The 18550-nt window shown below is 37.3% G+C and overlaps 1 protein-coding gene across 1 annotated transcript in view; it reads left to right on the top strand.

Annotated features, from left to right (window-relative positions):
* Positions 1-645: 645 nt before the first annotated feature.
* The window catches only part of LOC134377884 (ubiquitin carboxyl-terminal hydrolase 45-like), a 39138-nt gene continuing 21233 nt past the window's right edge, over positions 646-18550 (top strand). The window contains exons 1-4 of the mRNA XM_063096675.1: positions 646-745; positions 5342-5514; positions 7169-7272; positions 11676-11776. Coding sequence (XP_062952745.1) covers positions 646-745; positions 5342-5514; positions 7169-7272; positions 11676-11776 — 478 coding nt within the window. The remainder of the gene's footprint in view (positions 746-5341; positions 5515-7168; positions 7273-11675; positions 11777-18550) is intronic.

The raw sequence follows: 18550 nt of genomic DNA, 5'->3' as shown, positions 1-18550 counted from the left end.
AGCAGCACCTATTCCATTTACCAAAACTTTAGATTTTTTATTCACCTGGATATCATATATTTGAGGGTATGTCTTATTTAGTTCAGGCCTCTGTAACAAATTACCATAGACTGGGTGGCTTAAACACCAGACATGTATTTCTCACAGTATTGGAGGATGGGAAGTCCAAGATCAAGGTGCTAGCAGATCTGTTGTCTAGTGAGGGTCCTGTTCCTGGTTTGCAGATGGCCATTTTCTTGTATCTTCACATGGATATAAAGATAGTCTCTGGCCTCTTCCTTAAGGGCACTAATCCCATTCACGTGGGCTCTACTCTCATGACCTAATTACTTCCCCAAAACTCTACCTCTAAGTACCATCACATTGGGAATTAGATTTCACCATAGGAATTTTGGGAGGACATAAACATTTAGTCCATAACAGGGTAGTTGGTAAAGTCAAATGGAATGTACCATTTGTATATTGATTATTTAATAAAGATTTGATTTCAACTGATGTTCCCCTCTTTTTCCTCTGTTGATTTACTAGACCAATGAAAGTTGAAGTCATTTCAATTTCAATATGCATTAAATAAAGTATGTAGAATTTTGACTTTGAAGATTAAAGTGTATTTATTTTTTTCCCTCCAACTTTCCAGTTAATAACATGCGGGTGAAAGATCCATCCAAAGCTTTATCTGAGAAAGCCAAAAGGAGTAAAAGGCCTACTATACCTCATGATGAAGATTCTTCAGATGACATTGCTGGTAAATTGTGATATCTGGCATCCCAAATACCGTTGAGGAAAAGAAATAACAATATATGTTTCTAATTAATAAATCCATTACTCTTTATTTTCACTGCCTTCTGCATAAACTTTAGAATCAGCTTATCTAGTTCCAAAAAATCCTGTTGGTGTTTTTATTGGGATTTTATACAGTAACTTAGAATTGGCATCTTTTTTTGTCATTGTTCCTTTCTCATGACCTATTAAAACCAGTCTCCAAGCCACCAGAGGTTGGAGATGACCTTTGGGAGCTGCTGGCTTCAGAGCTTGCTTTTCTCTTCAGCCTCATGCCTTAGGTGTTGGCTTCTGAGGATTTTCCTTACTTTCTTGCCAGTTCAACTCTCCATTTAAAAAAATGTATTTAATTTCCATTTTTATATGTTTTTAACTTGGGCAGTGTTTCAGTATAGCGAGTTTGCTGTATTGAAAGAAGTCTAAATTATATCTTTAAATATTTGTTCTATTCTGTTCATATAGTTTTCTTCAAGGATTTTAATTATTCTTATGTTAACTCTTCTTTGCCTTCCACAGTTATTTTTTTCTCAAATCCTCTGAAACTGTTATTTCCTTTTTCATTCTGCTTGCTGTTGTCTGTTTTATCCTTTACTGTGCTTGCAACAGTGTCCATTTCATGTTATGCTCTTTTTAGTTTGGCCTTCATTTTTGTGGTTTTATTTATTTATTTTTGTTCCACTTCTTTCTTAATTCTGCCAGTCACTTCCTGTTGTTTTGCCATCTTATCCAAGAGTGCTTGCTTCTGTTTTGTGTGTGTATTTTATGGCAGCAATTGTTCTGCCATTTGTTTTTCCTTTTCCTTCCTTTTTCTTATATTATCTTAGTGTAGAAATTTGTGGCTTTGATTTCTCTTTGATAACTCATTCTCTGATGTAGGGTTAGTTTTTCTTGGACCAGCAACTTTTGGAATATTTGTGGAAGAAGGAGGGCTAGAGCCTTGTTGAGACCTAGCTGGAGTTTTGAGTTTGAGTTGATTTAATTTAGCCTTTACTTTTTTCCAGCAAATAGGGTTATGCAGCCCTGTGTTTTTTTCAGAATCCAAAGTACCTCTTCTCCCCAACTGACATAGAGACAAGACTGCTTCCTGAAAACCTGGCTTGCTTTATTTCTCACTTAGTGAATGAGAAATTCCCTTCTTTTTGTTTCTTCTCAATACAAAATTGGATATAGGGGGAATCTCCTGCCACTGTTAGTGCAGCACAGTGATTTAGATTTTGTTCTATGTCTGGGAAGCGTATCTTGTTCTTTATGAAATCTATATTTGCAGTATTCTCTCTGCTTTCTTCTGTATGTACCTCTATTTGATCCCCGCTGCTTTGAGGTGGAAGCCCTGCCTCTTGATCTGTGACTTGGGGCTTCAGCTATCTCCTGGTTTCACTGACAATAAACTTTGTGTCTTTGTTTCCTGTTTGTATTGCCTTTAGATAATTTCTGGAAGGAGAAGGAAGAAGTGTTCACTTTAAGTTACCATTCGCAAATTGGAAGACCTCCTTGTAAAATTTTTATTAATATTTAAGGTGGAAAACATGGAGATTCTGATTATTGTTTTTGATTTGTTTAATGTGAAACAACTATAGACTTTACTACATTTTTATATTTTATTCGGGAATCTCTAGAGGACCTATTTGTCAGGTGAAATTTAGACAATTATACAGTTAAACAAATTATAGAAAACTGAAGAAATTTACTTAACACAGAAGGAAATTTTTTACATTCCCCTGCCCCCACAAAGATAGTGAATACTGTTTAAACACTGGTGTATTAGTCCGTTTCTGTTCTTATAACAAAATACGTGGAACTGGGTGACTTATAAAGAAAACAAAATTTATTGCTTACAGTTCCTGAGGTTGGGAAGTCCAAAGTCCAAGGAATACATCTGGTGAGGGTCTTGGGGTGGCAACCAGGACCCAGGGGTCTCACATGGCAGAAAATGGTGGAGCAGAGAGAGACTAACCTTTCATGTGCTCTCGTTTTAAAGCCCTCAGAACCACACCCTGACCACCATTATTAATCCATTCACTATGGCATGGTCCTACAATCTAATCACCTCTTCAAGGCCAAGCCTTTCAATTACCATGATAGGATTTCCCACCCTCAACACTTATAGTGCGGATTTGAGCTTCAATGAGGTTGGGGGTGGGGAGCATCCAATCTATAGCATTCTGTCGCCGAGCCCCCAAACTCATGTCCTTTTCATGCACAAATACATTAATTTCATCCCTAAAGTCTTAACTTGTTTCAGCTCAAAAGTCCAAAATCTCAAAAGTCCCACCTATGAAATCAAAACAAGTTATCTACTTCCGAGATACAATTGTGGAACAAGCATAGGGTACATAGTCCCTTTCAAAAAAGGAGAAATAGGCCAGAAGAAAACTGTAATATGTCCTAAACAAGACCTAAACAAGTCCGAAACCCAGCAGGGCAGGCATTAAATATCAAAGCTGGCTAATCGTGTAATTTGATTCCATGTTCAATGTCCTCTGAACGCTGGTGTGGGGGTTGGGTCCCTAAGTCCTTAGCCAGCTCTGCTCCTATGGCTTTCATGGTCATAGGCCACACTTTAGCTCTCCCAGGCTGGTGTTCCACTCTGGTAGCTCCGCAGGTCTGGGGTCTCCATAGAGGTCCCACTGTCATGGCTCCACTAGGTATAGCACTGTTGGGGTTTTTCTGCTGTGACTCTGACCGCATGTTTCCACTTGGCATTGCTCTAGTGAAGACTCTATATGATGAATCTGCCCCTGTGACAGATCTCTTCCTGGGCCCCTAGGCTTTTCCATACATCTTTTGATGTATGGGATGGAAGCTCCCATGCCTTCAGAGCTCTGGCACTATGCCAGCCTACAGACCTAACACCATACTACATGGACGCCGCCAAGGCTTCTGGCTTGTAGCTTACAAAGCTGTGGGTCCAGCCACACCTGGGCCCAATTTAGCCATGGCTGGAGCAGCCAAAGCCGCTGGGGTGCTGGTATGGGAAGCAGCTTCCCAGGTGGTGCTGGGCAGTGAGCCCGTGTAAGGTGCCTCGGGCCGCTCCCTAAGACTATCTGTCTCCCTAGACATCTGGGCCTGTAATGGAAGACTCAGCCTCCAGGAACTCTGAAATGCCTTCAGTGCCTTTCTTCCATTGTCTTGGCTATTAGCACCTGCCTGCTCATAGCCATGATAATGTCTTTAGCAACCAGTCCCTTTGCTGCACCATTGGATTTTTCTAGGAAAATGATCTCTGCTTCTCTACCACATGGCCAGGCTGCAAATTTTCCAAGTCTTTACACTGTGCTTCCCTTTTAAATTCCTGCTTTATGTCAAGCCTTTGCCACCATAACTCAGTGTAGGCTGTTACAAGTAGCTATGCAGCTTCATGAGTGTTTTGCTGCTTAGAAATTTCTTCCACCAAATAACCTGGGTCAGCACCTTTAAGTTCTACATTCCATAATACTTTTGGGCATGAAGAGTATGCAGCCAAATTCCTTGCCAGTTCATAGCAAGGGTGATCTTTGCCCCAGTTTCCAATAAGTCCCTTCTCATTTACATGTGAGATTTCCTCAGTATAGCCTTTAGTGTTCATATTGTATCAGCATTCTGCTCACCACCATTTAACTAGTCACTAAAACATTCCAAACTTTCCCTGGTTTTCTTGTCTTCTAAACTTTCACCAGCCTCTATGCTTTTTCTGACCTGTTCCTCCAGATTCCTTCAGCCTTTCCTCAACACTCAGTTCCAAAGCCACTTCTGCATTTTCAAGTATTTGTTACAAGCAACACCCCTCCTCTCTGGTACCAATTTTCTGTATGGGTCTGTTTCTGTTGCTTATAGCAAAATACCTGGAACTTGTATTTTTTAAAGAAAATGGAATTTATTGCTTATAGTTTCTGAGGCTGGGAAGTCCAAAGTCCAGGGAACACATCTGGTGAGGTGTTTCTACAGCAATGTAGAGTGTCACGTGGTGGATGGTGTAGCAGAGAGACTAACTTCTCACATGCTCTCCTTTTAAAGCCCTTAGAACCACGTCCCAGACCACCGTTATTAATCCATTCACTATGGCATGGTCCTGCAATCTAATCACCTCTTCAAGGCCCCACCTTTCAATTACCATAGTAGGATTTCACACCCTCAACAGACATAAAAAGAGTAATTCTGAAGTCACATGTTTGAAAAGTAAGGACCCATGTCATTAAAGAGCACAACATATACATGCATGTGTGTGTGTGTGCACGTGTGTGTAGCTCTATGAAATTTTAGTACATATATAGCTTTGTATAACTACCATAATCAGGATACTTGACTGTACCATCACCATCCTGAGTGCTACCCATTTATAGTCACATCTTCTGTCCCCCATCCACACCCCCTGGCAACCACTAATCTGTTCCCCCACAGTACAAGTATGTTATTTCACAAATATTGTAAAAATGGAATCACATAGCATGTTCCTTTTGAGTTATTTTGCTTTTTTTCTATGCTTTTTAGTTAAGAGCATTTTGATGCTATTGACTCTTGCTTCCTGATGGTAACACTTTGGTTTAGTAAGAGATATGTTCAAATTTTATTTTATCTTATTCAGTAGAATTAACTTGCCAACATGTAAGTCATGCTGTCAGTATGAATCATGTAAAGAGAGCAATAGCTGAGAATCTGTGGTCAGTTTGCTCAGAATGTTTAAAAGAAAGAAGATTTTGTGATGGACAGACAGTACTTCCTTCTGATATATGTCTGTGCCTCAAGTGTGGTTTTCAGGTAAGAAAAATGTTATTTATGTATGAATTTGTGTTAAATATTTTCCTTATATGCTTACTGTGAGTTGAATTGTTGGTCACACATAGGACTTAAGATAAATTTATTCCATATTTAGATAGGAACTCTCCAAGAATGAACTTACAAGTTTGTTAAGTAAAGTAAAAGGTATGCTGTTGTATTAAACTGTTTCTGTTGCTAATAACAAAATACCTGGAACTGGCTGATTTATACAAAAATGAAATTTATTGCTTACAGTTTCAATGACTGGGGAGTCCAAAGTCCAGGGAGCACGTCTGGTGAGAGTCTTCTTTGGTGGTGGCTTTACAGCAATGCAGGGGTCTCACATGGCAGGAAATGGTGGAGCAGAGAGAGAGAGAATCTCATGTGCTCTCCTTTTAAAGCCTTCAGAACCACGTCCCTGACCACCATTATTAATCCATTCACTATGGCATGGTCCTGCAATTTAATCACCTCTTCAAGGCCCCACATTTCAATTACCATAATAGAATTTCCCACCCTCAGCAGCTACCGTGGGAATTAAGCTTCTAATATGTGGACTTTGGGGGACATAGTTCAATCAATCCACAGCAGCTGTGTTCAGAAAGTAATCAAGTGTGATTTATAAATACTGTACCATTAGTATTTCCCATATCTGGACCTGTCTTTGCCCTTTTGTATTTACTTAGGAAATGTATCCAACTTTTTAGATTCATTTTTTCTCTCAAAAAGGAGTATTCTGCTCTTTTTTTGTCAAATTTATCTGAAAATGTAGAATTTACTGATATCTATAATGGAATTTTTTAATGAAATTAAAAGTATATGCATTTTATTAAAAAATAAGAGGGATCTTTATTATCTCACATAAAAAGTCTTGAAGTAAGGACACTTTGGGGTTATTTAATTCAATGGAAAGAACAGTAAGAACTGAGGTTTCTTCTATTTTTTTCCTGTGCCATTCTCAATTTCATGGTTTTAGGATGGCCAAAGATTCTTCAGGTGTTATGTATCACACTCTAAATTTCAAAGGCCATGAAGAGGGCTGTGTTCCTTTTAAAAATATGTAAAACATTGGGCTGGCTGGTTAGTTCAGTTGGATAGAGCACAGCCTTACTAACGCCAAGGTTATGGGTTCTGGTCCCCCTCCCAGCCAGCTCCCCCCCAAAAAAAAGATGTAAAACTTTTCCAGAAATATCCAGCAGACTTGACTTCCCCTCATGTCACATTAATGAAAATTGTATCTCATTTCTTTATTTATCTAGTGAGGCAAATTACTATGATGGTTTGTGCCTCATCAGTCTCAGTGAGGTTGGGGTGGAGATTATACAGGATTGGGAAAGGTATGTTTTGGGGGTGGGGCATTAATGGCCTACCAGGAGGCTCAGTGTCCCACAGTGTGCAAGACAGACAGTGTATACATTTTTAAATGTTAAGGAAATTACCTTTGCTCATGATTGTTTTAGGTAAATACTATCTAATGAAAAGCAAGTTAGCCTTTTTGCAAGGAATTAATGAATCTATACTGCTTTCTGAAACTTTCTCTTGCTTGAAATTAAAAACAAAAGAAAAAATTTCAGTGTAAGTTTGATTTAAGTTTTGGTGAATTTGAAACAAACTTATATGTAAGTCATTCAAATAGCATTCTGTTCATCTTCAGGGATGTAGTACGAACTCAGAAAGCCAGCATTCTCTGAAGCACTTCAAGAGTTCCAGAACAGAGCCCCATTGTATTATAATTAGTCTGAGTACTTGGATTATATGGTAAGTTTAATTTTGTTAGTACTTGTATCCACTACCCCCCAAAAAGCCTTCTTTTTTCTTTTTTCTTTTTTTTTTTTTAGCTTTACAAGGTAAAATATTTGAAGATGTTATACAAGCTTATGCTTATTTTTAGCCGAAACACAATCTATGGGATAATTTTTAAGAAAATTGAAATTAAGGCCGAACCCGTGGCTCACTCGGGAGAGTGCAGCGCTGGGAGCGCCAAGGCCGCAGGTTCGGATCCTATATAGGGATGGCCGGTGCGCTCACTGGCTGAAGGACACCAGGCCAAGGGTTCCGATCCCCTTACTGGTTACAAAAAAAAAAAAAAAAAGAAAGAAAATTGAAATTACCCATAAATATACAATTTAACCCCTTACTGGTCACAAAAAAAAAAAAAAAAGAAAGAAAAAAGAAAATTGAAATTACCCATAAATATACAATTTAAATTAGAAAAAATTTAGTTATCCCCCTACTTTTTTCATGTACATAAAGCAAAATTCTTTCTGTTGTATCACCAAGGTCAAGGGTTCAGATTCCCATACCAGCCAGCTGCCAAAAAAAGAAACAAAAAGAAAGAAAAATTCTTTTTACTTGAATTTTTAAAAATGAACTTACTAATACAGAATTCCAGAGTTCTAGAGGAGGAAGGTATTTCCATCTGTCACATGGTTTGATGATTTTCTTCAGGGGAAAGGGAAAGCCTGGGCGAAGGTATTTTGTGAAGACTTCTCAGGTGCTTCTGTTACTTAACCCTGGTTGAGAACCTAGTCCATTTCCCTCATTTTATAGGTAAGGAAACTGAGTATCATATACTTTTTTCATCCAGCTGCCCACCACCCCCCAAAAAAATCCACAAACATATACTTTTTTTGATGACAAAGTAAAAATCCAGGCACTAAATCAAGTTTTTTTTATTCCCTGGTTTCTTACCATCATACTACACTGTTTCAGTGGTATAAGTGGACTTTGTATTGAAATGCCTTCTCTATATTTTACAATGATAATTTTCTAACTGTAGAGTCCTAGGGTTCCTTGAATGAATTTTCAGGAGTCCTCAAGTTTTCTTTAAAACAAAAATATTTTAACTTTGCATTTTCATTTCAGGGTTCTGAAATTAATATAAGGATATTTTGGCTCATAGGAGAGGTCATCATCTTATAATTTAATGCAGCCACAGGATTTGGGTGTTTGCTGCGTTTGTGTTTTTTGTTGTCATTGTTGGCTCCAAGTATTAGTATTGGGGAGAATGAGGAAAGAACAGAGCGAACTTAATAAGTAAATGATGCACTGGAGTCAAGAGAGAAGGGGATGATATTATAGTGTGGCAGCTCAATAAAGATTTCACTGTAGTGATCTCAGATTATGGGGTGCATCAGAATCACTGGGAAGGCTTGTTAAGACGGATTGCTGGGTCCCTGACCTAGAGATCTCGATTTAGTAGTTCTGGGGTGGGGCTGGAGAATTTGCGTGTCTAACAAGTTCCCAGGTGTTGCCAGTGCTGCTGGTCTGGGGACCACAGTTTGAGAACCACTGAAATAGAAAAGGGTGGCAGGAGAATTGAGTGGCACCTGGTAATAATATAGGCTCATCTCAAGTGAGTCTGGCAGAATCTCTGTTGTAGCTCTTAGGACTATAATTGTGGTGTGAATGATTTAATTTTCAGCAGAAAACCCTTACCCATAGTAATAAACTAGTGTTGTTAGTTTTAACTTAATTGGTTTTGTAATTTTGTTTTTGTGTTTAATTGTATAATTTATTTTGCTTTTATAGTTCTATATAGAGTTATAAATGTGATGAGTTTATTGAGTTTTGTGAGTGTATGTGTTAGACTTATATTGTAAATAATTAAAGTTACATGGGGGTTTGTAGAATTATTTTTCTTTAAAAGAAAAACAATTCAAGTTTGTCAGTTGCATTTATGGAAATTTAAAGGTTGTGCCATTTTCTTTTTTCTTCTAATTCTTAAACAATAAAAAAATTAACAATTTCAGTAGAAAACTTCACTAATTTGATTAAAGAAATGCCAGCCTGAATTAGAAAACAATCTGAATTGTATAAAAAAGAAAGGAATATTATAGATTTGATAATCATGGCCAACTAAGGGTTGCTGGATAGTGGATTTAATACTGCTTTAATGGATAATGATTATTATTACAGTGGTTCTTACCTCTGACTTCACATCAGAATCACACAGGAGGATTTTGGAAAATCATAGGTGCCAGTGGTCCTATATTAAATCAGACCTACTGAACCAGAGTTTCCATATTTTTCAGTTTCAGTGGCAATTCTGATACCTAAACAAAGTTGAGGCACTGATGTACCCTTAAAGTTAACCTATAAATGAGTGCTTTTAAAGTACACAAAATTTTGTTGAAAGAAAATTCTACATTTCCCCTGTACTCATTACACTACTGATTTGTGTACACTCTTATCACACTATTCTTATTACACTACTCCTTTTCAACTTTCTCATCTGTAAAAAGAAAATATTATACTTCTGTAAAGATATTTATCTAAAAATAATACTTTTATGATTTTTGTGAGGAATTAAACCAAGTAATGCATGTAAAGCACTTGGAATAGTTCCTGGAACACAGTAAATGCTCAATTAAAAAAAAATTTTTTTTTGTTATTTGTAATGGAAACAACTAGAATTAAATTATCTTGAACTGTCCTCTTTTCTCCATATTCACTGCCATCATGCTGGTTTTTATTTACTTGCTTTTTTTTGTTTGTTTTTTGTTTTGTTTTGGTGGCTGTCTGATAAGGCGACCCCGAGTCTTTGACCTTCATGTTATAATACGGGCCTCTAACCAACTGAGCTAACTGGCCAGCCTGCTTTTTTTCTTTTTGTACTCTCAAAGTTAAAATAATATGTTCTAAAATAAATAAAAATTAAGTTGTAATATCAGTAAAAATTTCTTGACATTTCAATATTTTTCAAATGAGTGTTATTTTTTTATTTTTGACAATCATAACACGAGTAAATATTGAACACCTATTATAATGTAAGCGTGGTAAGTCTAATTAAATTGTTTGAATTCCATCATGGTCTATTGGAAAAGTTGTTTTGGGGAATGTTCTCTGTGACTTGTCTTCTTCACAGATTGATTATCTATCTATTTTATCTGTCTATCCTATTTTCTTTCTTTTAACAAGCAATAGAGTGGTTACTCAGTAAATATTTAACTGAATTTTGAGTGCTGTTTAGAAAAGGAACCCAAATCTAGTTCAGGGCTATTCATGATCTTAGGACCTCTCAGAGTTATGGAATTTATAAAACACTTTCAAACACATATTCTTATATGATCATTGGATCTCATGAAGACAAAGATAAGAAATAGATAGAAGAAACATCTTAGTAATATAGTCACTAATGAGTAAACTTAATTGAGAGTAGTATTCTGAAGTGGAATGTGCTTTTGAAAATCTCTTCTCTAATCCCCTACCTCAAAATAAGCCCCAAACAAAATAAAACAGCCATCTCATTCAGTCTTTCCTATCTCTATAAGTGGCACCTCCATCACTTAGTAATCAAGCGTTCTACAATCCTGGCAGTTATTGTCTCTCCCTTTTTATCTTATTTTATTTTTTAACCTTTTAACAGAAGTAGATAAATGGTATAATGAATTCCTCTGTACCCATCACATGGCTTTAAACATTATCAACTCACTGCAAGTCTTGTTTCATCTAGACCAGGATTTCTCAATCTTAGTACTGTTGTCATTTGAACTGATAATTCTTTGTTGTGATAAATTCTTTGTTGTGCTGTTCTCTGCGTTGTAGGATGTTTAGCATCATCCCTGGCTTCTACCCACTAGATGCCCGTAGCAGCCAGGAGACAACCAAAAATGTCTCCAAACATTGCCAGATGTCACCTGGAAGGCAAAATTGCTCCTGGTTGAGAATCGCTGACATACCCTTACTGCTTCTCCCTTCCCATGGCAGTTATTTGACATTTCCATCTCCCTCATCTTTTATATCTAATTCACTATTGTTTCTACCTGAAAATATGTGTAGGAATGTCTTCACTTCTCTCCAGATCTGATGCTGTTATACCAATTTGTTTCTATTCCTGATGCCCTTCAATCTAGTTTATCATGTTAGTCAGAGTGATATTTTTAAAATATAAATTGGGTCATATCACTGCCCTGCTTAAAACCCCCTTCATGGCATTTCATTATACCTAAGATAAATTGCCAAAGTTTTCATTTGGCTTTAAAGCTCTGTATGAACTGTTCTCTGCTTATTCCTCTAGACTCACCTGGTGCCTTCCCCTTTGTACTTTCTCTCATGTAATTTAAAGACAAAGGGGTTAAATACCAACTTCGTTACCTAGTGTGCGAAATCTCTGAAGGTGCTTTCATAATATTTGCTTAAATTTTATATATTTTTTTCAGGTGTTACGAGTGTGATGAAAAATTATCAACACATTGTAATAAGAAGGTTTTGGCTCAGATAGTTGATTTTCTCCAGAAACATGTTTCTAAAACACAAACAAGTAAGTTAAGCAATTGCTAAAGGAATTTATATTAAAATATGATATTTCATACTTTATATAGAGTTCATAAATTCATAAAGAGTACCTTAGATTTTACTATGACATGTCAGTCTATAATTTGAGTAAAAATATTATGAACATCATGCATTCTTAGGTGGCAATCTTATGATGTGTTTACATAACCAATATGAGAAGCTGAAGTATATATGTAGTGACTAGATCATGGGCTTCTAAGTCAGACAGTCCTGAGTTCGAATTTAGACTCCCCAAGTTATTGGCCATGCAGCTTTTACTCCTTAGTTTCCTTATTTACAAAATTAGGATAATTCTATCTTGTGGGGTTATCGTGAAGCTTAGAGATAATGTTTTTTAAAGATTTAGAAATATGTATGTAAAATAACTTGCATAGTGCCTGACACATATTTATGAAATGTCATCTGTTATCATTTATTAAATAATTGCAATGTAGTTCTGACACTAACTACCTGGAGTTAGGTCAGACTTCACAGGTTAAGAATTGTCCACAAGACTGCCCTCGCTTCAGACACTAGGCACAAGCTCAAGGGTTTCCAGGACACTGTATTTCCGGCCAAACAGCTATAACTTTGAGGGTTCCCACTACCACTGCATGTTCTGTAATTGGACAGAATGAGTCAGAACTCAGGAAAGTGCTATACTTACAAATAAAGTTTTACTTTATTATTAGTTTTTTTTTGAGCCACCTTTTACAACCACCACACTCACCAAATGTACATTATTGCTCCCAGTCTTAGAGATTATACCTAAGAGCTGCAAGTGGGCTATATATGAGCTGGTCTCTGACCTCGGTGGGAGAAGAGGAGGTAGTGGGTGGCCCTAGAAAACCCCTTAGGGTTGTCTTTCAAGAGTATATCCAGGGCCGAGCCTGTGGCGCACTTGGTAAGAGTGCTGCGCTGGCAGCGCGGCGACGCTCCCGCCGCGGGTTCGGATCCTATATAGGAATGGCCGGTGCACACACTGGCTGAGTGCTGGTCACGAAAAAACGACAAAAAAAAAAAAAAAAAAAAAGAGTATATCCACTCTGCTGTAAGAGCAGTGCACCAGAGTCATCTCAGCTGACAAAGCTTCACAGATGAAAAGAACCTCACATTGCTGTTACCACCCCACCTTTTTATTTTTTATTTATTTTTAAATATAAGAATATACACATTTATTTGTTCAAATAACAAATGCTAAACTGAATAACAGATGAATAACAAAATACTCTGTAGAAAGTAGGGTTTCTAATTTTCACGAAAACTGGAGGTGTTTAACTTATTAAAATTTACATATTTCATTTTATAATCGCTATAATTATTTGAAATAACTCTAAAGTCTTCTAAAAACATATAAATATCAAATTAATTTCAACAGAAGAAGATGAATAAACTTTCCAAAGGCAAATTAATTTCTGAGCAAATCAACAAGTCCTCTTAATAAAAAGAAATCAAGAACAGGAATTAAATATCTAAGTTTAGCAACATAAATTGCATAAAAAATCAATAAAACTATATAAACATAAAAACACTTCAAAAAGTTTGTGGAAGAATAGAATTGAAAGATAATGGGGGCCGACCCCGTGGCGCACTCGGGAGAGTGCAGCACTGGGAGTACAGCAACGCTCCCACTGCGGGTTCGGATCCTATATAGGGATGGCCGGTGCGCTCGCTGGCTGAGCGCGGTGCGGACTACGCCAAGCCAAGGGTTGTGATCCCCTTACCGGTCACGAAAAAGACAAAAAAAAAAAAAAAGATAATGGGAATCATTCCATGAACATTTTTGTTTAAATGTTCTCTGACCACAATAACAGAAGGAAATTTAGAAAACTCACAAATGTGTGGAAATTAAACAGTGCTCTCCTAAATAAACAATGGATAAAAAAAAAATCACAGAGAAATTAGAGAATACTTTGACAGCAGACTTCTCAACAGAAACTCTTCAGGCCAGAAAAAAATGGGATGATATATTCAAAATACTAAAAGAAAAAACATGCCATCCAAGAATACTATATCCAGCAAGGCTATCCTTTAGAAATGAGGGGAAAGTAATATATTTTCCAGACAAACAAAAATTGTGGGAGTTCACCACCACACGACCAGCCCTACAAAAAAGCCTCAAGGGAGTCCTGCATCTGGAATCTGGAAAATGTTAATCACTGTCAATAATACACAAGAACAAAACCCACTAGTAGAACAAAAATGCAAATGAGAAAGAGAAAGAAACTAAATCTTAGCACCACAAAAAGCCATAGTGAGTGTAATAATGCCCCTACTTTATTTCTGTTTTTAGTAATTTGGGTCTTCTCTCTTTATTTCTTGGTCAGTCTAGATAAAGGTTTGCAAATTTTCTTGATCTTTTTAAAGAATCAACTTTTGATTTTGTTGATTTTCTCAATTGTTTAATTCCCTATTTCATATATTTCTGTTGTAATCTTTGTCATTTCCTACTTATATTTGCTTTTGGCTTAGTTTGCTCTACTTTTTCTATTTTCTTAAGAAGTTTACTGATTTGAGGTTTTTCTGATTTTTAATATAGGTGTTTACAATTATAAATTTTCCTCTAAGCACTGCATGAGCCCTGCATCCTATAAATTTTGATATGTTATAGTTTTATTATAGCAGAAAAGGATACAAATCAGGACCAGCAAAAGAAGAGACATGTAGGGGGAGGTCTGGGAGGGTCCCAAACATGAAGCTTCTTTGTCCACAGGGAGTGAAGACTTGCCCTCTCTCCCCTCATCTATTTTAACAATACACACAGAGTATTGTTAATCAGGGCAGCTCATTGGAACTTTGGTGTTGAGAGTTTTTATTGGAGTTTTATTATTTAGGCATGATTGACTGAATCATTGGCCCCATTGATTTAACTCAATCTTCATTTCCCCAACCCCCTAATCATATGGTTTGTTTTTCTGGCAAGGCCAGCCCCCATCCTGATTCACCTTTTTAGTATAAACTGTCTCAGGGCCCACAATGAGACACTTTGTTAATGTAAACAAACATGGTGGTCTGAAGGGCCCACCCTTGATAACAGACACTCCTGTCACTCTGGAAATTCCACGGATTTAGAGGGTATTTCCCAGGAACCTGGGACAAAGACTGGCCAAATCCTTTATTATACAACAGTTATGTATTATATATATTATATACTCTACTTTTTAAACTGTATACTTTGTTACCTAATATGTAATATATATGTTAATATAAATTGAGTGTATAGGTGTTGGGAAAATAGAATAGTTTGGTCAGGGCCCTCACCTCGAGTCAGGTTGGGTGTGGTTCAGCATCCTTTGTAAGGAAATTGTGTGTGTGTGTGTGTGTGTGTCTGTGTGTGTGTGTGGAATTAGAGCATGACATGCGCACCAATGTATCTTAGTTTTATTGCTATTCTTGTGTTCTGTAGAGAGAGAGAGCAGAGTTTTAGTGAAGCAGGTGGGCAGGTGTTGGCCTCAGGCGTCCGCCCAGCACGGCAACCTATGGCTCCAGTTACCTTTTGGCTGGTTACCTAGCTCATAGACCTGTGTGAAGGGGTCTGGTGACCCAGCCTGGCGTGCGTGGGGTCTGGTGACCCAGCCTGGCATATGAAGGGTTTGTGAGACCCAGTCTGTGAATAGGCTTGAGTGGTCTGGGAGCTCCAGACCCAGCCTTAGCTTGACAGTCGGCCCAGTCAATGCAGTATTACTGGCAGGTAAAAGAGCCCAACAACTGGCTTGGTCACCTAGCTTTATAATTGGTGTCACGAACAGGATTAATAGCTAGACAGTTGGTGCAGTGTGAGATTCCAGGCCTTAGCCTAGCCATTGCTTTGCCGTGGCATGGCAAATTGGCGTAGTCGGGCAGGATTACACCACAATAAGGAAGCAGTTTCTTCATCCAAAAATAATTAATGCCTCCCATATGCCTGGTATTATACTTTATTCAGTATGCAGTAGTAAAACAAAAATAGTTTATCTTGCCTTCTTGGAGTTTGGAGAATAGTGGGGGAGAGACAAACAAAAAATAAGCAAACATATAATACCTTCTGGCAAATGCAACAAAGGAAAGGAACAGATTGCGGTGAATAATCTAGCAGTCACAGTGATCAAGAAAGGCCACTATGGCTGAAGTGTGGTTTGTTGGGAGAGAGTTATGAAGATGAAGAGAGTTATGAGATGAAGTTGTGAGGTAGGTGGGCAGGTCATGAAGGGTAACATAAGGAATTCCATGGTGAAAAATTTTTATTTTATTGGAAGCATTAATGGAAGTTATTGAAGTGTTTTAAGCAGGAGATTAACACAATCATTTCATGTTTGTTTTCTTAAACAAAGATAACTGATTGCTCTATGGAGAATGGACTATATGGGGTTAAGAGTGAGGGTGGGGAGATCATTAAGAAGGTTAATAGAGGTTATTTGTTGTAGGGCAGGCGAGGGACTAGTAGAAACTCTGGTGGAAAGTGGGTAGATTAGATGTAGTGAGTGAGAGAGTGGGAGGAATCAAGGAGAAACCTCAGTATTTTGATTGCACAACTAACTGAATGGGAGTAAATGGACATGATAGTTTTGAGATGCCTTTGAAGCAGAATTGAACTGCTTAGTAAATGGTATCAGAAACTGAAAAGTTATGTAAAAGTATGGTTGCCAGCTGTATTTCCTATAGCCCAAAATACAGTTGTTTTTGTCAGCTATCTCTCACTCTAGTGAGATAGTAATGCTGAAGAGATTGGAGGAGGAACTAGAGGAGGTAAACTTAGGCTTCTCAACAGCAAAAGAAGTGGCTAATTTTGTCATTTGTTCATTTATTTTTTCAACAAACGTTTATTAAATTCTTACTCTGTCCAGTCATACTGGTCAAAGCTCCCATTTGGCTCTGATAGAGAATCAGAAAAAGGTGGTGGTAAAAGATATTTAATATTTCAGGAGCTGAAGTTGGTCTTAATACTGTCTCTTGAAAACTGCACATTAAATTTGTTTTTTTGTTTTTTGGCTGTAATAAGAAGATATGCAGAGATATGATGACAAATTATTTTCTCTGGATTTTTTTTACCTTAAAATTTCCCGTAAGAACAAAGCCATCTGATTTTCATTTACTTTTACAGATTTCCTGAATATTTATTGCAAGAAGGATGCTAAGCAGGGAGCATGGAATGGTATGATAGAAAGGACATGCATGGGCTTTGAGTCAGGGGATGTGGCATTTACGACTCTCAGTCACTAGCTGTGTGACCTCAGGCAGATGACAGTTTATCTGAGCCTCAGTTTTCCTTAGTGCTTTCTTGTCTTTCCTGTGGTGCTTTAGGGAATAGAGATTGATAAGCCTGATAAGATTGATATCCTTAAGAGGTTTAAGATCTGAAAGAAAGTGAGAGATAAAAAGGTAATGATAATGCAAACAATAAAATTTCTATTTTAAGTGACATTTTCAAAGTTCTTCAGATATTCAAAGAGAGATAAAATGTTCATTTGAAAGGGGCTGAAAAGGGATCATGGATAAGCTTGTTTTCAAGCTGACCCTTACAGGATGAAGTGGGCAAGTGGAGATGAGAGAAGAAATCATTTCAGGTGGTGGGAAGCACTAATATAAGCCTTAGTTGTGTTTATGGAACCATGAGTAACACCTGGGAGGTGGGACATGGGCTTTTGAGGTAGTGAGCTTGAGTAAAGCCTTCAAAATTGGGGAGATACGTAGTTCTGAGTTCATGGTTTTCCAGAAGTTCTAGGGCAAAATGTCATCTTTGTGAGTCAAGCTACAGGATCTCTCAGGCAAGTTTTATTTTTAAATAAGATCCCTGGGGCTGAGCCCGTGGCGCACTCGGGAGAGTGCGGCGCTGGGAGCGCGGCGACGCTCCCGCAGCGGGTTCGGATCCTATATAGGAATGGCCAGTGCACTCACTGGCTGAGTGCCGGTCACGAAAAAAGACAAAAAATAAAAAAATAAAATAAGATCCCTTGGCATTCTAGAAGTAAGTTTTGGGGGCAGTAATCTGCCACACTCATTCTTGTGTGAGCCTTTAGTATACAACAGTACTTCAAAAAAAGCTCGTGGAATCTTTTTTTGGGGGGTGGCTGACAAGTAAAAGTATCAAACCCTGGACCTTGGTGTTATCAGCACCACATTCTAACCAGCTGAGCTAACCAGCCAACCTTGAATCTGTCCATGAACTTTTTGAAGAGCCCTCGTATTTTTAGAAAATACTTTGAAAACCAAATATGAAAGTTGCTATTGAGATTTGTAAGAATGCTGAATATGATTTTGCAGTTGTTTTAAATAATTGAGAAGACTATGGAAATATAAGAATGCCTGTATATGACAAATCAAAAGGAATATGAAACTGTATATTGTCTTTGGGTGGAAGAATAAGAATGATTTTAAAAGGTTCTTTTTATATTTTTATTCTAAGTAAAAATAAGAAGAAAGCTTGTACCTGTACTTTAAACACATTTTTAAGTTATGCAGACTAGTCTAATTTCATTTCTTATCTACACCGAACCTAGGCTAGTGCTCTATCTATGTCTAAAAACAACTGCTCAACAAATCTTAACTTTTTGGGCCTCTGTACTTCTTTACCCTTTTAAAAAATTATTTAGGACTCACAGAGGTTTGGTTATGTAGGTTATATCTATCAAGATTTATCAGTATAAATTAAAACTAAAGTAAATTTTCACTGAAAAATAATTCGATGATGTTAACAAAAATACCATATTTTTAGGAAAGGTAACTGTTTTTCAAAACAAAACTTACCAAATGACATTGTTTTACATTTTTACAAATCTCTTTA

The sequence above is a fragment of the Cynocephalus volans genome, chromosome 5, assembly GCF_027409185.1.
Source record: "Cynocephalus volans isolate mCynVol1 chromosome 5, mCynVol1.pri, whole genome shotgun sequence".
Classification (NCBI taxonomy): domain Eukaryota; kingdom Metazoa; phylum Chordata; class Mammalia; order Dermoptera; family Cynocephalidae; genus Cynocephalus; species Cynocephalus volans.
This window is presented reverse-complemented; position numbering and strand designations above follow the sequence as displayed.